We start from the raw sequence: 24,116 nt of genomic DNA on the forward strand, positions 1-24,116 counted from the left end.
CACTTTGGTCAGTATGGTATGATAGCTGATAATTTAATATAATAATTTTCTATCATGAAACACTGGAATGAAGAGAGCCACAATCATCTCAGAAACTAACCAGAATCAAAGGCAATGGGACTGATTGAAGCAGAATCTAAGAATCATTGATATATTCCAACTTTCCTCTCTCCTCTCCTTCTGATTAGGAGACCAGAATTTAAAGATTTGTTAATTATTCTGCAAACATAATTGAAAATGTGTATTCTTCTTTTCTTTCTTTCTCTCTTTTCCCTCCCTCCTTTCCTCCCTCCCTCCTTCTCTTCCTTCCTTCCTTCTTCCCTCCCTCCCTCTCTCTCTTTCTCTTTCTCTCTTACTCTTTCTTTCTCTTTCTCTCTCTCTCTTTCTTTCTTTCTTTTCTTTCTTTCTCTCTCTCTCTTTCTTTCTTTCTTTCTCTCCTTCTCTCTTTCTGCCTGCCTGCCTGCCTACCTGCCTTTCCTTCTTTTTTTCTGTCTGTCTGTACTGTAATGGGACTAGAACTCGCGGCTTCCTGCTTTCCCATGGCTTTTTAGCTTGAGCATAGCTGGAGCCATGCCTCTGCTTCCCAACATTCCCCCCTCCCCTCTGGTTAATGAAAGCCAAGAGGCTCACAGACTGTTCTGCCAGGGCTGTTTATGAACTTATGAACTGTTTATCAGCTTCCTGAGTAGCTTGAATTACAGACCTGCGCCCAGTGCCCAGCTTGTCAGGTTTCCTTTTTCTTTTCTTTGTTGTTGTTTTGTTTATTTGTTTTTGTTTTTACTGTTTGGGAAAATGGGGTAAGAGGATTTTGCCTTTTACTCTATTTCAAAACGATATAGTCTAAAGCAGGAATAAATAAGCAATGAAAACAGGCAAAAGAAACAAGGAACGAGGTAGATTTTAGCATTGTAAGAGTATTCTTGAATCTTCTTACGTCTGCTGCATCGTTTCCCACTCCAACCAGAAGGGCACGAGCAAATGTTTGGTCCCACACATCTGCCTCCATTCATACACATAGGGTCACAGATACCTTAAGGTAAAAGGGTGAAACGTCAGCCCTAAAGCAGCGGTCGTTTTCAGTTTGCTTTTCTTATACTTTGTGAGTATGTTCTGCGCTAGCTTACTTTTCTGGCATCTCTTTCCAGTGTATCCTTTACGACAGACGCACACGTTGTCTCTCAGGCAGAGGCCACCGTTCTTGCAGGGAGGGTGACAGATGGCTGGAAGGACACAAGGCCCCAGGGCGGGAGCAGTACATATTCAGTTACTACATATTGCTTATTGCATTTTACACTTGTTATCTATGGAGCCATAAGTCAGAAGAATACGTTATTAAAATAAAAGATTATGGCTGCAAGTCATTAAACTGCCCCTTGTAAATAAAAAAATGAAATGCTGAAAGCCATAAGCCATGAGTAGTTTAACACTATTCAAAATGCATGGCTAAGTATTTGTAACAAATAGAGTCTTCTTTGGTATTATACAACATATATTATGATCCTTAATTTAGGTTTTTCCATACTGCTGAGATGAAGTAGAGAATAATCCGGACAAAACCAAGATGAAAAAGCAAAGTAATTTGTTTGTTCTTAAGGAAATTAGAACAACTTCAACGATTTTTCACATGGCATAACAAAAGTGTAAGAAAACACTTTAAAAGATCTTTTAAATAACTAGTAAGGTTATGAGGCAGAGTTTTACATGAATGGCTCCTGCAAACTTCAGAGTAATACTCTTAATAACAGTGAATCATTTGCTGGGAATATTCCCTCCATATTTCAAATACACTTTGTATTTTCTGTGTACATATTTATCATTCTGCGTGTGTGTGTGTGTGTGTGTGTGTGTGTGTTGGTAGAGGAGCTTGAACTCAGAGCCTTGGCCTATTACTTGGCCATTTTGCGCAAGGCTTGAACTCTACTACTTGAGTCACAGATCCATTTCCAGCTTCATGCTGGCTAATTGAGACAAGAGTCTGATGGACTTTTCTGCCTAGGCTGGTCTTGAAACAAGCATGAGCTACCACTGTCCTAGTTGTTTACAATTTTTAAAAATGCTTATATTATTTATATAGGAAAAAATTCATAATTGTCATTTTTAATGAGAGATGACTTATTGCTTCTTCTGGTTTTTAGTCTTTTTAAAAGTTTTTTTTTTTTTTTTAAATTTTCTTCCCTTTCCAAGACAGCATCTTTCTAATATGCCTTGAAGTCCAAATTCTTATCTTTCAGCATCTGGAGTTTAAAGTAAGAGTTAGGATTACTGGCATGGGCCACTAACGGACAGCTAAAAGTCAGTGCTTTTTCATATGTTGCTTTTGTTGTTGCTTTTGTTTTATTTTATTTCTTTATTACATGTTGACAAACCTTTCAAAACTTTTTGATAGAATAATACTTAAATATATTTTAGTTTCTATTTCAAGTTGACAGATTTTGGTAATGGAGCTATGCTAGACTGTCAGTTTGAGTTGGGTCTCTCTGTAATAGTTGTATTCTTTATTTTCAAGCCTTGTAAGGAAAACACTGATTTCAAATGGATTTATAAATGAAAATGAAGCACTTCGAGTACAAACACTACAATTGGATCCTTTTAGTGAGTAGTTTCTACTATTTTAGGCTAAAACTTTTCTGATTAATGAGCCTACTTTATCTGACATTTTTTGGTACTTATAAAAACATTTATCCAATAAACTTTTTAAGCATCAAAACAAAAACTGTTGCAATAATTTGAGTTTAGTTTTTAAATGGAGCTATTTTGCATTACTGGTTTTTGTGGCCAATTACTTCCTTTATTCTTTCTTACTCATCCTCTTTGCCATGTGACTTTGCCTTTAGTCTCCCCTAAGACCAGAGGGGGCTTATGTTCTTGTCCAGTTAGTACAGTGCTTTGCTGTGTGACAGAACTGATCAATGGCCAGTGAGCAAACACGATGCAAACAGAAGTTTCAAAATGTGTGGTAAACTTATTCTTGGCTTCGCTCTCTTTCTTCTATTTAATTGACCAGGTCAATTTTAGTCTGTGGAGTGTCTCCTAGTCAGGTTAAAAAGTCTAGAGTCCATTCCAGCCAAACTGTAGGACCTATGCATGGGGAAAAATGAATGATTATGCCAGACTACTGAAATATTGGGGTTTGTTACACAGAAAATGCTCCTATGATTATAAACAGAGGTATACCTCATATTTTATTACTGAAATGTGCTTATATTTTCCGCTCTTTTTCCTTTATACAACTTAAAATTAACTTACAGTTATTTCTGTTCATTAGGCAAAACAAGTATTCCTTCTACCTCAAAAACAACATAGGGGATATCTATAATTAGAAATCTCAAAAACAACATCAGGGATATCTATAATTGGAAATCTAAAATTAAAAAAGCAAAACTCACATTATTTAAAGTAATTTGCCATATAATCAGTATTCTTGAAAACATAAGTACAAAGATAAATACATTTACTCAAAACACCCTTATAATTAAAACAATGTATAAATGAAATAAAATAAAATGAAATAAATTTTGGATTTATCCATCTACTCATAATACACAGCAGGAAAGGAGGTTTAGGAGAAAAACTGACCCTCTACAAACCTCAGATGGCCCTCCTAACAAACCCCATGTAATTCAGTTAATTGGGGATTTAAGGAGAAGGAGGGGCCCCAAGTTATGAATAACTATTGAGAAAATCAGGAAAATTCTATAAAAACACATGAAGTGAAAATAGTTCTTGAACCAAATGCTGTGTTACACAGATGATTGCTTGAAATCCATATAAAACTGGAGAATAAAGAGTATTACATTTGTTACATTGCTAGATAATTTTTTTTTTGGGTCCGGTCGTGGGGCCTGAACTCTGGGCCTGGGCACTGTCTCTCAGCTCTTCAGCTCAAGGCTAGCACTCTACCACTTGAGCCATAGCGCCACTTCTGGCTTTTTTTCTTTTTGCTTATGTGGTGCTGAGGAATCGAACCCAGGGCCTCAGGCATGCAAGGCAAACGCTCTACCACTGAACCACCTTCCCAGCCCCACATTGCTAGATAATTTTTAACTACATTTTGTTTTCCTCCCAACTTTGTGTGTGTGTGTGTGTGTGTGTGTGAGAGAGAGAGAGAGAGAGAGAGAGCGAGAGAGAGAGAAAGAGAGTGTGTATGTGGCACAGATGTTCAACAAGGAACACTTTTTAAAAGATGTCTTACACCTACTGTAATTATCATGGCACAATCAAGCTTTAAAATTCCTTAGTTTCTCTACTCAAAACTATACCTAATATGGGTCTAGAAATGTTAAACTTAAGGGCTTTTTTTTCTATTTTTACAGGCGGATAACACTCTGTATTAAATATGTAAGGTCTTATTTACATGGGTTTGATTACAGAAACTACTGAAGAATTCTTTAAATTAGAAAAGCAAAAAACAAAAAACTAGCCTGGTGCTGGTAGCTCACCTGTAATCCTAGCTACTCAGTATGCTGAGATCTGAGGATCGCAATTCAAAGACAGCCTGGGCAGAAAAGCCTGTGAGACTCTTATCTCCAGTAAACCACTAGAAAACCAGAAGTGGTGCTGTGGCTCAAGTGGTAGAGCTCTAGCCTTGAGCTGAAGAGCTGAGGGACAGCTCACAAACCCAGAGTTCAAACCCGATGGCCGACAAAAGAAACACACACACACACACACACACACACACACACATCACAAAACTGTACCTATAATCTTTAGCATGGATTTAGTCAAAACCCATCATTTTCTAAGGTTTGTCGTAATTTAATATTTTTACTTCTTTGCATTTCTCAAACTAGTTCCTCAGAGGAAATGTGAGCTAGTAGAACTCATTCCCTAACCTCAATATCCTGTGTCTGGACGATGTTTTCTTTTTCTTAGCTTCAGTTTTATCCTAATCAACTTCCAAGCAACAAAAACCTAGTTATACGTTCAAGTACATCACAGACAGGAAAAGTACAAATCTTAACATTTAAATTATGAAGATGTTCTAATAAGTTCTTTACTAAAAATACATTCTATCCATAGTGTAATACATTCTATTCATAGTGTAACTCAAAAACAGACGATATTGAAAATACATTTTAAATAAGTCATTGACATCAATTCCCACATATATATTCACTTTTTTTTTTTTTTTGGTCAGTCGTGGGGCTTGAACTCTGAGCCTGGGCACTGTCTCTGTGCTTTTCACCTCAAGGAGAGTGCTTTACCACTTGAGCCACAGTGCCACTTCCTATTTTCTAGTGGTTTATTGGAGATAAGAGTCTCACCGCCCTTCCTGCCCACGCTGGCTTTGAACAGTGATTCTCAGCCCTCAGCCTCCTGAGTAGCTAGGATTACAGGCCTGAGCCACCGGTGCCCGGCATATATTCTCTTTTGAGACATTTCTATTCTAATAAAAACCTGTAGCAGCATGTGGGGAGAGGCATTAAATGATGGGCCATAATGGGCCAAGAAGGAGAAAATCATGCACTTTTTTTAATCTCCCATCACTTTTCATAGTGATGTGCATATATGCCTCTTCATAAGTGTTTAATGAACCTAAAGTCATGAGATATCTGGATATAACAAGTTATGGTAGGGTTTAACATAAATCAAAGTTTATCTTTTTTTAGAGAAGGCAGCAAGGAAGATACTGTTTCATTATCAACTCAAGATAATGTTGACTATTTCTTTCACACCTTTGTTCCACAAAACAGCAAAGACAAGTGCCAAGACTACAACATATATTGAAGAAATACAACCATTTTGCATAACAACTCTAATGCATTTGCACAAACTTGGCCATGGGTAGATAGCCACTCATGAACCATTATAAGGAACAGAGGAAAACAGTAAGATTTTCCCCTCTAGAAGTTGTCTGGTATGAATGTAAACCTGTTGATACCTAAATAATCTTCTTTTTCTTAATAAAGAAAGAATAATTACCATTCTGACACTGTGCTCCGAAGAATCCATTTGGGCAGAGGCAAGTGTTTGGCTTGTAACAGGAACCACCATTGAGGCAAATGGGCTCACACAGAGCTAATGAACAGCAGAAGGAAGACAACCACAAAAGCCTTACTATTTTAAAAATGAAAGCTGTATAAAAGTACAAAATGGAACGAAATAAAATACTTAAATTTTTACTGTAAGTAAGCCCCATAATCCACTATTGATTAGACTTTAGTAAACAGAGAGGAATAAAATAACTTCATAATTGCTTGGAAAGAATGTTCATTAAGTACACAAATATTATTCAGCTACAAATGTAGAGTATGTGGTTAGCCTTCAAAATGCCCCTTGAGAACTGGGGGTGGGGGTGGAGGGAAGGAGTGTAAGAGAAGGTAGTTTCACTTCAGCCTCTCTAACAGGACAAGGATGGCATGCAATCTGTTCAATTCCATATGGCTCTGTGGACCCTTTGTTTCTTTCCCAACAAAAGGAGACCTACACTCAGGCCCTAACATGGTCAGAAACATCCTTTGGTCTCCCCTTTTTACCTTCATTTTGCTTTGAAAGATATTCTCCAAACTATTCTTCAACCCATCTACCAATGCCCATGTCAAATACTATTTTCCTCCAAACTCAACTCGCCAGGGTTGATTTATGACTTTTGCTTCAGAACAACTATGCTTTCATTATATTCCTTATAAGTTCTTGTCTCAGTCTTTTTTATAAATATCTCTACCTCCTTTACTTATGATACACCTTTTCCACTAAAAGCAAAAGTCAATTTGATGTTTTGTGTCCTTTAGTTCACATAAACTTGCCAAGCTATATCTTAAATTTTCATTGTGTTCAGTTAGGATAAACACAAATACTCATATGCATTGTTGCTATAGAAACCTGTCTGAGGAAGTGGTGCTGTAGCTCAAGTGGTAGAGTGCTCGCCTTGAGCTGAAGAGCTGAGGGACAGCGCCCAGGCCCAGAGTTCAAGCCCCACGACCGACAAAAGAAAAAAAAAAAAGAAACCTGTCTGATGTTTTGATAAATGAATGGAATAACATGATGTGTGTGAGTCAGAATAACTTAGAGAAAAAAAAAGTTTTTGGTTGTGGGGCTTGAACTCTGGGCCTGGGCACTGTCCCTGAGCTCTTCAGCTTGAGGCTAGCACTCTACCACTTGAGTCATAGTGCCACTTCTATTTTTCTAGTGGTTAATTGGAGATAAGAGTCTCATGGACTTTCCTGCTTTGGCTGGTTTCGAACCAGGATCCTTAGATCTCAGGCTCCTGAGTAGCTAGGATTATAGTCATAAGACACTGGCAGCTGGCTTGAGAAATTTTAATGAGATAGAAAATCTGTGTTGTGATTAAACACAAATAAAATCTTAAACCTAGAAAATAAAACATTGAATAGATGTTCTATGTTCATGCCAAGTAAGTGGAGGAGGGGAACAAAAAAAATCTAATATTGATGAGATAAAGTAATGATACAATAATGTTGTAAGATGCCATCTACATTCCAATAAAAAATAAGAAGGAAAAGAGAGCATTTAAAAAAATATGTCTGACAGATCAATCTCATTACTGTCGCGCTAGATCTGTGTGTGTGTGTGTGTGTGTATGTTAGGTGTAAGCCTTCAAGACATTGTAATATTTTATATTTCTTTTAATTCATGTGTCATTGAACATAATTGTGATTTACCTGTATTGCAGGTGGGTCCATACCAGCCTGGCTTGCACTGGCAAACATCTGGTTCAAGACATTCACCTGCATTTTCACAGTGCCTGTTACAAACCTCTGAAGTCATGGAATAAAAGAAGAAAAAGACAAATAAGAGAAACACAGATTGTTGGCCATTGCATAACTAGCTCATAACTGCCACACATATCTGCTAATCAATAGATGGGACATAATATAAAGTTTGGCCTTCAATGCTCTCTAAGACCATTGAGCCTAATGATAAGAATTGGCTAGTTGAGTAAACAGACATAATAAATGAGACTTGAAAAAGTGGGAAAAGGGAGGGGAGGAATAGGAATAAGACTATGTTGGAGTGGATGAATTTGTTCGAACTAAGTTGAGAACATGTCTAAAATAGCACATTAATACCCCGGCATATCATAAATGCTAACTCAAAAACAAAAACACTGAAAAAAATTAAAAACAATAAAGACAAAAGGAAAATTCATATGCAAATTAACATATTTGACTTCCTTCTATTTCAAAGAAGGATCAAAGGTAGGATTCAGAGAATTACTTCAGAGACTAAAAAAAAAATTTTTTTCTGTCAGTTGTGGAGCTTGAACTCTGTCCCTGAGCTCTTCAGCTCAAGGCCGGCACTCTATCACTTGAACCACAGAGCCACTTCCTCAAAATGATGGTTTTTGTTGTTTATTTAGTTACTGGGTTTGAAGTTGAGGCCTTGCTTTTGCTAGATAGATCCTGTACCACTAGAACAATACCCCCAATCTTTTTCTCCTTTAATTTCTTTTCAAATGTAATCTTACATTTATGGTCAGGCTGGCTTGGACTCTAATCCCCTCATTTACACTTGCTGTGTATCTGGAAGGTGCTCACTAACCCATCCAGGTTATATTGATTGAGTTGAGGTCCCACAAACCCAAGCTAGCCTCAAACCTTAATCTTCCTAATCTTAGTTTCCCAAGTAGCTAAGATTACAGTTTGAGCTTCTATGCCCAGAAAAAATAAGTCTTTGCCTTCAGATTGGTCATCTACAGTTGTTCCCAATGCTATTCAGCATCAGAAATCATGAGTGGGTGTTTTTAGTTAGGGTGTGGGTTTATTTCATCAAAGAAACAAGTTCATTATATCATGACCACACAGGATCTTTGCTTACTTGTTTCACACCTGGGTCCCACAAAACCGTAAGCACAAGTGCAGAGGTTGCCAGACAAGCATGTACCACCATGTTGACAAGGAGGGTTGCAATGTTCTGTGGATACAGATTGCATTAGTAAATCAGGTCTTTGTCATGATAATTAAAATTGATATCACAAACACAAGAAAGCTTTATAAGAGCAGTTAATAGTGGCCTCAGTGCTCTTCCCATGCAGTTCCCTTCTGCAGTACAGACTACGTGGATATCTTTCTCTGAAACATTCACCAGCATTCATGACATGTTTTGGTTTATAAAAGAAACCTAATGAATGCAATACAGACAGGAATATAAGAGGTTTATGAAAAACTCTTCTAAAAATTGGGTAGAAACATATAATTTTATACTTGTCCTGAAAAGTGAATCTTAGGGTGCATTATAAATATATTCTCATACCTTATTAGTGTTGTAAGCTTTTGTTAGTTTACCCTATATTTATATTCCCTTGTTAATTTATACTTTGCCATGTCACTAAAGCATATAACAAATCCTTATTTGTAACTGCCTGTGCCATCTACTACAAAATATTCTTAATTTTAAAATATTTTATATTAAATTTATTTTTACTATCTTTAAACAATTGTGACCAGAATTCTCAAATCAACATGTCATTCCATGAATATAATGTATCTGGATCAATGTCACCCCTTCCAGCATTCTCTGCATCTACCCCAACCTCAGCCATCCCCCCACCTCCATTTTCATACAAGTACATTGGATCTCATGACTATATTTACCCCCTTCCCCTTGAGCTCCTCATCCACACAGGATATTCATTTTGTCAAAATGTCCAAAAATTGTTCAAATAAGTTACATCATGGAGATTCTCCCCTAAATAGAGTATATGCTTTTAAAGAAACTTTTTCAAAACAATGATAAATATATTTCTTTAAAGTATCATCTACCATCTGCACTTAACATTTTAGCTTAAATAGTGCAACTAATAAGATTATAGATGTCTTTTTTATTTATTGTTTAAAAACTTTTTGTTTGTCTTTTTATGTGGTACCAAAGAATTGAACTCTGGGCCTCAAGCATGCTAGGCAAACATTCTACTACTAAGCCACTTTGTTAGCCCAATGTACTTATACAATTGCTGTTTAAATTTCTCTTTGAACTCACTATTTTGCACTATGGGAAATGAACTATACAACTTTGGGGGTTGCGAGGGGAAAAGTGGGAGAAAATTAGGGAGGACATGATGCTGTTCAAGAAGAAATGTATTCATTACCTGACTATGTACCTGCAACTGCTCTGTACATCATTTTACAATAATTTATTAAGAATACTTTCTCATTGCTATCTTATATCTTTTAATTACTTTACATGTAATGTTTCTTTTGAGTTATCTTTGGTAAGTCAATTAATAATCATTTTTGCCAATAACATAGCTAAATCCCAAAAATCATTTTGGAAGATAATTTTACCAAAGATAAGCTATTCATTTTTTTCTTAGATCTCTGATTGTTGACATTCCGTATTCTTTAAACTTCAATGAATTATTTTAATATATATTTGGGAAAAAACTATAGAATCATGCACTAACATTAGTAAAATATATCAATACATGCCAAGCAAAGTGAATTATCTCTCACAACTATTTTAAAGAAAGTAAGGGGAGTAAGAGGGTGACATTGGTCAAGATGCAGTGTATTCGTGAACTGCTTTGCCAAATGTCAACTTCTTTGTACGTTACTTAATGATAATAAAATACAAATAAGTAAAATAATTTTTAAAAAGTAACACCTAGTTTTAGCTCCATTATTGATTTTTAGTTAGATTTATCACCTTCAGTGCAGGTAGCTCCGCCATATCCTGGAGGACATTCACAAATGTGAGGCTTTACACATTTTCCATGGTTTTTGCAAGCAGGGTGACATATCGCTGTATAAAATAGAGCCAAGGGTTTAGAGGTCTCAATTACCAATGCTCTATTTATTATGCAAACTAGGCAATGCTGTACCTACCGGTTTGGCAGTTAGAACCAACGTAGCCTGCTTTACACCTGCACGTGTTGGGGGCCACACATTCTCTGTCTTTCCCACAAGGGTGTCTACAAATAGCTGCATGAATCAAGCAAAAAATTGCTGTGTAGATGGTTTAATATACATATACTCCTCATGTTTAGTTATGATACAATTCAACTTTTCTCAAATGCTATTATTTTGATACTGTATTAGAACAGAAACTACAGCAATCTATGATTTCATTTTTGTTTATACTTCTTTTATTATTAAAATGATTGAAGAAATGGCTAGCAGAGTAAGAAATAAGTATTGTACATAGAAATTACCCCTCAGGGCAGTACCTAAGGTTGGCAGTGGTGGTCAATCATACATGGCAGATTACAATTTTTAAAAGGCAATGAAGGGGTGGGGGAAGATGGGAAGGGATAGGAAGGGGAAACAAAGGAGGAGGCAACAATGCTTGATAAGAAATGTACTCATATGGGCTGGGAAGGTGGCTCAGTGGTAGAGCGCTTGCCTTGCATGCATGAGATACTGGGTTCAATTCCTCAGCACCATGTAAGCAAAAAGAAAAAAGCCAGAAGTGGCACTGTAGCTCAAGTGGTAGAGCGCTAGCCTTGAGCTGAAGAGCTGAGGGACAGTGCCCAGGCCCAGAGTTCAGGCCCCTTGACCGGACCTCAAAAAAAAAAATGTACTCATTATCTTGCCCATGTAATTGTAACTCCTCTATACCGTATTTTCACAATAAAAAAAAGGCAATGACGTTTCAGAACTTAGAAGAATAGTATTTGAAACTTCATTGTATGCGTTGTCAGTTTTATGACATAATTGATACCAAAGTTTTCTACTAGAATATACCTATTACGTATACTTAAAAGTAACTCAGGAGAAACCCCTTTCTATCAAAAATACCATAAATATTGGATGAAATAAATAGAAAGTAGTAAATAGAAAACCTATCTTCTTAGTTATGGGAACTTCCTAGTTCACATTTATGAAGAATTTTCACACTACCTTTGCAAGTGATGCCATCTCCATAGTACCCCAGAGGGCAGCGTCCACATTTGAAATGGCCATCTCTGGTTGGTACACAAGAAACTCCAAGAAAACAGGATGACTTAGTGCAAGTTGATGTTTTGGTTGATCCAGACTTTCCTGACAAAACTGTCACTGCTTTAGTCACTGGTAATGCAGATGCAAACTGGCTGTATGTTTGGAGGGACGTGTTAATCTGAGAATGATGTCTTCCCATCTCTCTTTGGATCACGCTCTGGAAAATGTCCTTTTCATCACCAAAGGAGCTGTTTGAATTAATGCTTGAAAGACTAGTGTTATTTGCAGGAACTTGTAGCTCATCCAGATTTGCACTGAGAACCTTGTCCACATATTCATAACCCGACATCTGATGAGAAATAGCTTTCTTCAAATTACCCATGAGAGCCATAGTTGAGTTTAATGGCAATTGGGAGATGCTCTCTGTGCTCAAAAGGTTTTGAGTAGTAGTGGGACTGTGGGCAAAGCTTGTAGCAGTTACTGAATACTCCTTTTGAGGTGATTGAAAATCCAAACCTAAACAACCAAAAGGAAATAGAAATGTCATCCAGTTTCATTTATTAATGTTGAACTCTAGCGCAATATTATTGAGTTATTCATTTTTTATTTAGGTTCTTCAATAAGCATAGCATCATAGTCGGAACCATAAAGTTGTGATACTGCAAAGCTATTGGGTGACCCAAGATAGCAGAGAAGTTTAGCTACTATAGAAGTTAAAAAATAAACTGGGTGCTGGTGGCTCACACCTGTAATCCTAGCTACTCAGGAGGCTGAGATCTGAGGATCACAGTTCAAAGCCAGCCCAGGTAGGAAAGTCTATTAGGCTCTTATCTCCAATTAACCACCAGAAAACCCAGAAGTGGCGCTGTGGCTCAAGTGGTAGAGTGCTAGCCTTGAGCTGAAGAGTTCAGGGACAGTACCCAGGCCCAGAGTTCAAGCGTCATGACCGACAAACAAAAAAGTTTTAAAAAATAATAATAAGCTCCCAGGAAATAATTTTAATTGATTCTATCTTTTGTTCATTATACAATATGAACATACTTTTCTAGACTATAAAACAGAAGAATTAATAGATAAGGAAAGAAAAAAAACATTTCTAGTTGCATGTAGCTATAGTGGTTTTCTAAAAACAAAACTACCTAAGGAATAAATATATTCGAGTTATAGAAAACACATACCAATTATGACTTGTCATTAAAGTTGATATAACACCATTACTTACTAGAGCGATATCCGTTTGTTGGCTCAACATAGCTTTCTCTCTGTTTGGAGATTTCACTATCCTTTTCCTTAATTAAGCTTTTGTCAGACCTTGTGACAACCATAGTTTGTGTAGTAATTTCATTTAAAAGATGTGTTTCAACTGTAAATTTGTACGCAGAAATCAGATCAGAGCTCAGCTATCATAAAACCAAAGAACAGTGCACAGAAGCATAAAATATTCATGTCACTTGGATTGCAACCTTCTCAAAATAAGGAATCAGTTGACATACTGTCTTTTAGGCAAACCTTCTGCTACAGAATCAGTCCTATGCATTGAATTAATATATTTAAAACTTAATCTTAATCCACCTAAAACGTAAAACATAATCCACACTCTGGAAAATGTCCTATACATTACCACGGGAGCTTTTTGCATGAATGCTTAAAAGACTACTGTTATTTGCAGGAACTTGTAGCTTATCCAGACTCAGATTTGCACTGAGAACCTTGTCCACATATTCATAACCTGAAGAAACAGCTTTCTCCAAATTTCCCATGAGATTCATAATTGAGTTTAATGGCAAGTGGGAGATTCTCTCTTTGCCCAAGAGGATTTTAGTAGTAGTGGGACTGTGGGTAGAGCATGTACCAGTTACTGAATGCTCCTTTAGGGTGATTGAAAATTCAAACCTAAACAGCCAAAAGGGATAAAGTTACATGAGTAAGAGGAGAGAGGCCATGATATAAAGGACTTTTATCCTACAATGCAAAAGAGGAACTAGAAAAGCACACACAGAGGAAAGACGGAAGAAGATAGCTCTCTGAAATCCAAGAAGCTCTCCCTGAAACCAATTAAACCAGCACCTTCATCTTGAGCTTCTACCTAGAATTGTGAGGGGGAAAAATACAGTTGAGTGAGCAGCATTCAGTGTCTGGTTGTCTGTCACGGTAGCTCATGCTGACTAACAGAACTGTCCTTAGTACCACTCACACACCTCCAGTCAATTCTGCCCTCAGAATTAAGTCTTTCCATGCTGCTGACATCCCTTTCTCCTTACTGGTAGGGAATAACCTTGAGAATAAGAATCTCAATGAGAATGAACATTGTTATGACCTTTCTTACCTTTAGACTGGTGTCATTCTTTATTCATAAATGATCCATTCTTCTGTATTAGTTAAAAATAATTTTCTCAAATGCAAACCTTACCAAACTTCTCCTTTCAAAACTTTACATGATTCCCCTATGTCTGTCTGCTGACTGTCTCCAGCTTCAACTCTCTTAGGAGCTCTCCTTGATTCGTTTTCCTAGTGAATTATTTACAAGGTCCCAGGCATCCTGTGGTGCTCCAGGCCCCTGTGCCTTTTCCCGTGCTGCTCCATCTTTCCAGAATGCTTTTTCTCTTCGTTACCCTGCAGATCCTATAGTTCTAGCATAGACTAGATATTTCCTTTTTCAAGTGTCTTCTTATCCTTCCAGGAAGCCATGATGCCCTATATACCATTCCTTCTATTCATGCTGTACTTCTATTCAAAAACAAAGAATCCCTTACTGCGATTTGTGATCACTAGTCATATTCCTTGATACTCCATTCTTGCCTATTCAATCAGAGTACATGTCTCCTACATTTCTGTATCCTCTTCATTTATTTCAGTTTACAAGATGATGCATATGCACCAAGGTAACACAGGAGTGAATGAGAGAATGGAGTCAACTCACTCAAATAAATTAAATGCATCAGAAATCATCCCATAGCAGAAAAGAAAATAGGAACTCTTACTGTGACATGTTTTCCCATCACTATAAAATCCTTTTGGACATGAGCTACAATAATAGGAGCCAAAGGTATTGAAGCATTCTGCTCCTGGAAAGCAAGGCCCAGATTTACACTCATCAACATCTTCTTCACAGTTTTTTCCTATAGGAAATGAATCAAGAATTCATATAGTTTCTTCATTGCTGTTCCATTTCAAATTGATTCATATTCTGACTTAGTTCATGATGAACCAAAAGTTACCTTTGAACTCAGGTGGACACTCACAAGAATAACTGTCAAAACCTCTATGACATCTGCCAAGGCCACAAGGGTTTGATTGGCACTCACTGACATCCTCTTCACAACGACCACCCTGGAAGCCAGGCAAGCAGACACACAAGTATGCGCCACTCCCTGGAGGAAAGCTCCTGTCGGACTCACACAATCCACCATTCAAGCAGTCGCAAGATTTTACAGCCACCTACAAAAGAAAAAATAAATATTTGAAATAAAATTAACTTCAGTCAATGCCCTAATAGGCATGTATATTTTTTGTGTATGATCCAATCAGGTATTTTTTGCAATATATATTACATATAAGATATTAAAATAATTTAATAAGGCAGCTTATGCCCAGGGTCAAGAGCACAACCAAAACATACATACTGATGACAATATTTCAAGAAATTTTCCACGATGATCAAGTTCATCCTTTCTTCCTTTCTTTTGTTCATGTGTTCTTCTTTCTTTTCTTTCTTTCCTCTTTTTCTTCTTTCCTTCCTTTCTTCTTTCTTTCCTGCCTTCTTGTCTTCTTATCTTCATTCCTCCCATCTTTCCTTCTTTCTTGTACCAGGGATTGAACTCAAGAGCTCGTTTGCTACACAAGCGATCTTCTGCTTGAGTCTTGACTCCACCCACAAATTCTCTTTATACCCTTATTATTTTTGAGATATATTCTCTCTATGCATCTAAGCTGGTGTCACATTATGTAGCCTGAGAAGATATTTGATTTGTGCTCTTCTGGCCTCAGTCTCCTTAGTTTGGGGATTATGGGTACATACCACCACACCCAGTAAGAAAGATGATCAATTGTTATAAAGTAAATTAAATAATTAGAGGGGAAATCACCCACCAGGGAACCAATTAATTACTCTGATTATTCTCAAATCTAGAGAGAAAATGATGACTTTAATTCCTACATTATCATGGTATGGAATACATATCCTTTCTAATGTCAAGAAAACACTATATCCCAAGCCCCAAGACAATTATGGCTTATAAACAGTGTACAAATTTTTAAAGTTTATGATAGTCACATTGATGAGTGAGCAAAAGTAACTAGAATATGAAAGTCTTTAATCTGAAGAAAAGGGTATAATTATTGTTCTCATTTTACTAAGAGGCCATTAGTGGAGGTGGAAATGAATGAGTTCTGCTTCCTTATCATAGTTAAGTACAGAATAAAATGGTGGAGATTGTTCACTTAGATCCAGGCTCTGGGCCTCACTGTCTCTAAGGTTTCAAGGAACTATCAAGCATACAATGGTAAAGAACTTTATTGCTGTTTGAAATTAAGACAATATGTTTCCTTAGCAGAGGACCCAGTGATAATAATGTAATTACAAGTATGACCTGAATTTTGACATTTGCCTCAGCACCACAGTCATCCTGAAGGCGTATGGAGAATGGTGGGGGAATCTGTGCCTCTGCTTTCCATGTAAGAAGTCCTGCAGAAGAAATACTTGCTCCTTCAGGACCAGAATCCAATGTAAAATGGATCTCAGAACCTTCTAGATCCAGGGCCATGATCTGGTACTCAAAATTTTCTCCATAAAAGGTCTGTATTTTGTCTTGCAAGGATTGAATCATAGGAGGTTGGTTTCCTGTAACAGAGAGAGCATTTAATTTTGTGCCTGTGTAAAAAAGAAAAAAAAAAAAAAAACATGATTCAGAGTCCAGTAGAGAGGCTGTTGAAGCTAAACTCTGATTAAAAAGCTCTATTAGCTCCTTTCAGTCTTTTAAGCAGAGCAACTTGAGTTCCATTCTAAGAAAATGTAAAAGTAACTGTCACGTGCAAACCACAAGTTTGGCTATGGAAGCATCAAAACACTTTAGATACAGCATGAAATGCCTAAGTACATTGCTACTGCCGTGATGGATAGACTTCCCATACTGATGCACTTCCTTTTTGCTTCCTCCTCTGTGTTCACAATCTCTCTGCTGATGAGCACTTGTGTGTTCTCTCTCACACATTCTCTTCATGAACGTTCTCCTTCCACTCCTTCACTGTCTAGGCTATATTTCTTTTTTCTTTTTTATTTTTTTGTCGCTCATGGGTCTTGAACTCTGGGCCTGGGTGTTGTCCCTCAGCTCTTCAGCTCAAGGCTAGTGCTCTACCACTTGAGCCACAGCACCACTTCCAGTTTTCTGTTGGTTAATTGGAGATAAAAGTCTCACAGACTTTTTTGCCCAAGCTGGCTTTGAACTGTGATCCTCAGATCTCAGCCTCCTGAGTAGCTAGGATTACAGGTGTGAGCCACCAACGCCTGGCTTAGACTATCTTTCTTATTTGACTCCCTCAGTTTTCATCACTGAACCTGCTTTCCCAATTAATGAGAGCCATTAATTATATAACTCCCTTGCTCCTTCAGAGCCTTCCCTGTGGCCAGCCACACACACTAATAAAGTGACTGTATCTGGGGGCTCCCCTTACGCTTACAAAATAATTTAACACCGTTTTTATGTAGGCAGAATTAAGTGACTCTACTAAGCAGCACTGTGTTTGCTACATCAATGAAGCACTAAGGCCACGGCTCTGCCCCCATTCTGCCAAGGGTATGTTTTAATAAGCAGCATGGTTTGTTTTCAAAATTTCCTCATCCTCAAAACATTATGGATCTTCATAAATTGGTCATAACACAGCCATTTTAAAAAAGGCACCCACTTATAACTAACGGTGGGGGTGAAGTTCTGAGAAATGGATTTTTAGATAATTTTGTTATTTTGTCACTATCATAAAGTTCAGTTCCCAAAGTCAGGCAGCTATGATGTCACTAGGTGATATAATTTTATGGGCTCTCCATCGTATCTGTGACCTGTCATTGACCCAAATGTTAATACCCAATGCATGACAGTTTACAAAATAAACTCATATTTCTGACAGCAAATTAAAATACAGTGTTAGGAAAAATGCTAATTAGATAAAGTGTTCATCTATCTAAAACACATTTCTGTGACTTCTGGTCCAAATACACTCTAAAACTGATCCATATATATGAGTTAATACATGAAATATATGCATTAATAAACAATAACTTACTTTCTAAATAGGACCAAGTAAATTTTGAGGTTTGTGGTTTACAAATCAAACATGACATAGTTGGATTTTTGTCGCCTTCAGCGTAGCAGAGCCCATCTATAACACAAACAGTTTCCTAGTGGAAAAATTTTTAAAAAGGAAAATAACAATAAAGACAAGTTATAGCTAGTACATAAAAATTGTGGATAGATTATAGCAACATATAGAAGGATGATTCCAATAAAGTGTAGTATAGCTCTGATTTGATTACAATTTTTTTATCTTGTAATTATAAGTGTGTGCTAGAAGATAAATTATTTCCTGTAATAGGTATAAATGCCTATGGAATTGATCTACCTGGAAGAATACATGGGAACTGTAAAAAAAATATAGTGAATAGCTTATAAATAACATGAGAGGAAAAACTTCTTTTCACTGATAAACTTATGCTGAAAGTATTTTACTAAATAACAAATTGTCATTTTCTTTTGTGTGTCCTAAAAATTCACATTAATTTGTAGTTATGTTACAAAAAATATTACAAAAAATAGTTGAAGGAGATTATGGCATTCAGAAAAAGAACATTCAATGTAGCAGACTTTCTTAGTTTGAGAAAACCAAATTTTATTCTGAAAATCCAAATTTGACTATAAACACTGTTATTTTACAAAATCTCCTTAGATATTACTTAGAATACTAAATAAGAACTAGAATAAAAATAGCCCAAGAAAATGCAGGGCACAGACATCAAATACAGTGAAAACAGGGGTTGTACCATGGGGGAGGAACATACAAAGAAACAAAAATAGCACAATCTTGTATAACAATATTTAGAAAGTACTTATTGATATGTCAATGAGATAAGCAGTAAAAATAAAATCAGCTTCTCAAGAACCAGAACTTCATTGTGTGTGTGTGTGTGTGTGTGTGTGTGTGAGAGAGAGAGAGAGAGAGAGAGAGAGAGTATATGTGTGTGTGTGTGTGTGTGTATATGTGTGTGTAAAACTTGTATGCTCATCAATTTTGAGATTGAATAATACTGGGTCTCTGGTATCTGTTAAGTAATCAATTCATTTATTTAATAAAAGCCCAGTAAACTAGATAGACATAAAGATGAGAGTATAGTGGGAAGATCTTAGTTTACATAGCCCGAAGAATCTAGCTGTCAAAAAAAATAATAATAATCTAGAGCTGGGAAGGTGGCTCAGTGGTAGAGCGCTTGCTTTGCATGCATGAGGCCCTGGGTTCGATTCCTCAGCACCACATAAGCAGAAAAAAAAAGCCGGAAATGGTGCTGTGGCTCAAGTGGTAGAGTGCGAGCCTTGAGCAGAAGAGCTGAGGGACAGCGTCCAGGCCCAGAGTTCAAGCCCCACGACAGGACTCCCCTCCCAAAAAAAAAAAATTTGCCAGGCACCGGTGGCTCACGCCTGTAATCCTAGCTACTCAGGAGGCTGAGATCTGAGGATTGTGGTTCAAAGCCAGCCTGGGCAGGAAAGTCTGTGAGACTCCTATCTCCAATAAACCACTAGAAAACTGGAAGTGACGCTGTAGCTCAAGTGGTGGAGCACTCACCTTGAGCTGAAGAGCTGAGGGACAGCGCCCAGGCCCAGAGTTCAAGCCCCACGACCGACAAAAAAAAAAAAAAAACGCTCGGGGATGGAGATGGGAGGAAAGGAGAAGAATAAGGAAAGGTGAGACACTCATTAAGATGCATCTTACTTAGAAACTAACATGTTGATTGGTAACCCCTTTGGATAACTACTTAAAGATAAAAAAAAAGCCCAGCACTGGTGGCTCATGACTGTTGTAATCCTAACTACTCAGGAGGCTGAAATCTGAGGATCTCGGTTCAAAGCAGGAAAGTTTATTTCTAATAAACCACCAGAAAACCAGAAGTGTCACTGTGGCTCAAATGGTAGTGTGCTAGCCTTGAGCTGAAGAGCTGAGTTCAAGCCCCAGGACTGACAAAAAAAAGAGAGAGATAAAAACAAAATGGAAGGGATAATATAAAAACAAATAAAACACTTCTCTGTAAAAGTTCTAACCTTATACAAGCTCTAGTCAACTGATTACCTTTTGCCATAAAAGTAACTAACAACAGAGACATCTGATATGAAAAAAATTGCTACTAAAAAACAATCCGTATAGTATGAACCTCATCTTTTAATTTTTTAGAAATAAACAATCTGTATGCATGACCCATATAATCTAAGAAAATTTGGCCCTTTCTTATCATTAAAAAAAAGAAAAGGAAGGAAAGAAGGAAGGAAGGAAGGAAGGAATGAAGGAAGGAAGGAAGGAAGGAAAGAAGGAAGGAAGGAAGGAAAGAAGGAAGGAAGGAAGGAAGGAAGGAAGGAAAGAACCGGCCAATCAAAATAGTGATGCTTACCTCTTATCTGTCATTTCAGTATAGAAAAAGGAACAATTACAATTAACCTTTTATAAATGTGAGGAAGGCATTTCTCTATGTCTTTCTAATATAAAGGTGGAAAAACTACAACAGATATAGCATTAGCATAGGGAGTAAGACTTCCAGTGAGAAAATGTGCAAGTAGGTGAAAACATACATACCTTGATAGTACATGAGTCATTTTCATAGGGACCACAAATTTGACAAGTTCCATTGTATATGACCAATACTTTGGGATTACTATATTTGTAACCATCATTAGACACCTGCAAGATGCAGTTCTATAGTAAGATGATTTGTTCTGAATGTAGCATCATAAACTCAGGAATTTTCATGACTATGTACTATGTTTATAAATAAAAATATATCTTTTATTGTTGTTACCACTTTACCTTTAACTGCCACTTCACAACTGAGCTCTCACCCATCAGATCCATGGAATTAGCCTGCTGGACCTCAGTTGGTAAGTGACAATCAACAGTTCTGCTGCTCTGAAAGATCGTCTGAACAGAGATGGATTCTCCCAGCACCCATTTATGGCCATTATACTGAAGGCATTAAATGAGAAAGAAATTAATTTCTGTTAAACCAGAAAAATATTCAGATAGTGACTTACATATGGTCAAATACAAACGTTAAGGTATATGTCTACCACAATAGAATATACAATGAAGAAACAAAAACCTATGGAGAGTGAACTGCACTCAAAATAATGAAAACATAGACATTGTAAGTGAATATAAACTGCCCCTAATAAGTGTGTGTTTACTTCAGTGTTCAACTTGAAGAAATGATCAATATTTGCATATATGATGAATCACTGTGCAATGATTTTTGGAGCAAAAGAACACACACCTGACTACATAGATAACGCCTAATGGATGGATTTTCTCATCTAAAACTTTCTCGTTTTCTCTTGTAGAACTTCACGCCTTCTTCATCTACTTGAAATTGCCTTTGTCCCTCTTCGTTATGGGTAGTACTAAGTTCTTAGGATGTCATACAATCCACCTCCCTGACTATCCCTCTCTTGTTCAGGGGAAGGACTAACAAAGTTAGTGCTTTCACTCCTTGGAATAATTCAACTTTATACTAAACAGAATGTTGGACCAGTTTGTCTCTGGTGGCTTGAGATTCCAGATAGAACTGTGGAACTACTCTTGACCATGTAAAGTATATGTAGAAAACAAGTGTATAGAAAAATGAAAAATGAAGCCCAGAAAGAATAGAACTGATAAAAATTTGCAAGTAAATTTTTGTCACAGTGTCCAAATGTCAACACGTTCAAGTTATTTTTCCCTCTGGGAATTTGTCTATATTCTTCTCCTCAATTCTATAAGAAATGTACAATCTTCATTAAAGGGGCCTTTTTGCTTGAACTATTTTATACACCATTTAAAAGTAAAATTCTAACTAGTTACTCCTATTTATGAACTCAGTGGCATGTAATGCATAAGCTACACTTTAGATATTGTTTTACAGTGTTGTAAAAATACCATAGGGCCTAAACTGGAAAAGTCAGAATAATTTTGTTCTGACAACTAGTAATTATATGGAAAGAAAGTATATTCTGTTGCAAATGTTAGGTTTTCACGTAAAATTGTTTTGGTTGTAGAGTATTTTCCCCCATTTATCACTGGTCATGCAGTATGCTGATGGCTCAATACTGCAGGACAGCAGAAAAAAAAAAAACAAAAACAAAAACAAAGATAGCCAAGCACATTCTAGTGTGTGGCTTGTAGAAACCACCATGTTGAAAATTGGAGATTGAAAAATAAGCCATAATATAAATTTCTTTATTTGATTGCAGATCTGACAGTGGTTTTTCTCTAGCAGAGGATGGAATGTCTTGGTGTAGTCATTGTACTTCAGGAATGCAAGGTCCCCTTGGTTTGTGATGTGGAAACTGATTTTAGTTTTCGTACCCTCTAATGTTGGTCTACCCCAAATGAACAGGATTATATGTCCTGACTACTCATAAATATCCTGTGAGTTTCTAGTACATGCTTTGGATACTCTTATGTAAAGAAACAGAACGTGGAAAACCACACAATATGCCACTTTATCATTGCTATCACTGAGATTGAAATAATGTGTAATGAAAACAAAGCCACTAAGGCTTAACCTCGTCTTGAAGGGCTATGCAGAAAGGGTTTGAAATTTATCTTTTGGAAGCATAGAGGAAACTGCCATCTGGATAGTAAAATCAGACAGAGATTTCTTGATATCCTTTTAGTTTGTTATTTTGACTGTAACTAGTAAGTCTGTATTTCAATAGCAATGATGTAAAATATCTCAATAGAATTTGTAAATAAGGCAGCTTTTTGTTGGCAGTACTGGAATTTGAATTTACATCCTCACTTGTGAGGCAAGTGCGCTACCACTTCAACCACAGCCCTCAGCCTCCTCTGGGGAGGCTGGCTTATCTTTCTGGTAAAGTCTGGCTCAGTTCTGGCTTCAGGCTGGAGTCTTCTACTTAGACCTCTCATAGAGCTGGGATTATAAATTTGCATCCCAGTGCTTGGTTTTTATACCACCAGGCCTAGCTTGTTTGTTGGAATGGATTTTTGCTAACCTTTTGCCCAGGCTAGCCTGAAATCATAATTTCCTTTTTCTCTACCTCCTGCATAGCTGGAATAGCAGGTTTGAGCCACCACATCCAATTAAAAAGATAAATCTTAAACTTAAGGAACAAAGGAATTTCTCTGTAGACTTTGTGGACTTAATGTCTTCTGGGGGGTTTTCTGCTAACTAATTGACAAAACTAAACCGAGATAAAATGAGTCTGAATTATTCTTAAACTCAATTGTTTCAAATGTTTTGTCATAAAGTCCATAATAATCATACTTGCAGCTTGGTAACTTCACACTTAATAGAAGTCTTGAAGTCTTCACCAAAAACTCTGACCATCACACAGTTATATCTCTGAACATCACAGAATCCAGCATTCTCAAGTTCAGTTATTTCAGGGGTCTTATCTTTGAACAAAATAGAAGAAATAACACAAAAAGTCAGAACAATTAGTTTCAAGGCCCGAATTAAAAGCATACATAAGATAATATTTCAAAGCTTACTCAAAATATTTTATAGGAATTAACCCATTACACATTAATTGTAATCTGGTATTAACAGAAATGCTAACATCTACCATCAAACCAATAAAAAGGATGGTATAGATACTATCAGTATCTAAATATGCATTTTGTTAAGGTTTTTAAAATATTTATCATTAATTAAGGAGAGGTACTAATAACTACCTTAACAAAATACATTTTGGCTTGCATATGAGTTTACATTATATATGCAGACTAAGGGAAAAAATGTATATTTGTAAGAAAATATTTCAGTAGGGTACTGTATTTTGTAGTAAAATAGTTTAGCTAGTAGTATTAAACTAGTTAATTGCTAGCATGTATTTAATATTGAATTAACCCATTATACATCTGGTATTTTAAAACTAATAATAATCTCATTATAGATATAGTAGTTAGTATTACTACCTAACAATTGCTGCTTTTGCCTATTATTGCATTTATTAGGCAAGTGCTCTACCATTTGTGTCATACCCCCAGCCAAAAGCCTGGCATTTCCAAAGAACAGCACAGAGACCACAG

The 24,116-nt window shown here is 36.7% G+C and overlaps 1 protein-coding gene across 1 annotated transcript in view; it reads right to left on the minus strand.

Annotated features, from left to right (window-relative positions):
• Positions 1–24,116, minus strand: part of Vwde (von Willebrand factor D and EGF domains) — a 76,634-nt gene that overhangs the window by 29,221 nt on the left and 23,297 nt on the right. The window contains exons 14-28 of the mRNA XM_042695893.1: positions 23,350–23,480; positions 20,895–21,050; positions 20,664–20,768; positions 18,114–18,228; positions 16,427–16,677; positions 15,056–15,275; positions 14,819–14,956; positions 11,799–12,353; positions 10,785–10,880; positions 10,606–10,701; positions 8,779–8,874; positions 7,623–7,718; positions 5,923–6,018; positions 1,125–1,220; positions 935–1,030 (exon numbers count right to left, since the gene is read on the minus strand). Of these exons, the coding sequence (XP_042551827.1) occupies positions 935–1,030; positions 1,125–1,220; positions 5,923–6,018; positions 7,623–7,718; positions 8,779–8,874; positions 10,606–10,701; positions 10,785–10,880; positions 11,799–12,353; positions 14,819–14,956; positions 15,056–15,275; positions 16,427–16,677; positions 18,114–18,228; positions 20,664–20,768; positions 20,895–21,050; positions 23,350–23,480 (2,343 nt within the window). The remainder of the gene's footprint in view (positions 1–934; positions 1,031–1,124; positions 1,221–5,922; positions 6,019–7,622; positions 7,719–8,778; positions 8,875–10,605; positions 10,702–10,784; positions 10,881–11,798; positions 12,354–14,818; positions 14,957–15,055; positions 15,276–16,426; positions 16,678–18,113; positions 18,229–20,663; positions 20,769–20,894; positions 21,051–23,349; positions 23,481–24,116) is intronic.

This window comes from Dipodomys spectabilis, unplaced genomic scaffold (assembly GCF_019054845.1).
Source record: "Dipodomys spectabilis isolate Male_0828 unplaced genomic scaffold, ASM1905484v1 ptg000197l, whole genome shotgun sequence".
NCBI classification, from domain to species: domain Eukaryota; kingdom Metazoa; phylum Chordata; class Mammalia; order Rodentia; family Heteromyidae; genus Dipodomys; species Dipodomys spectabilis.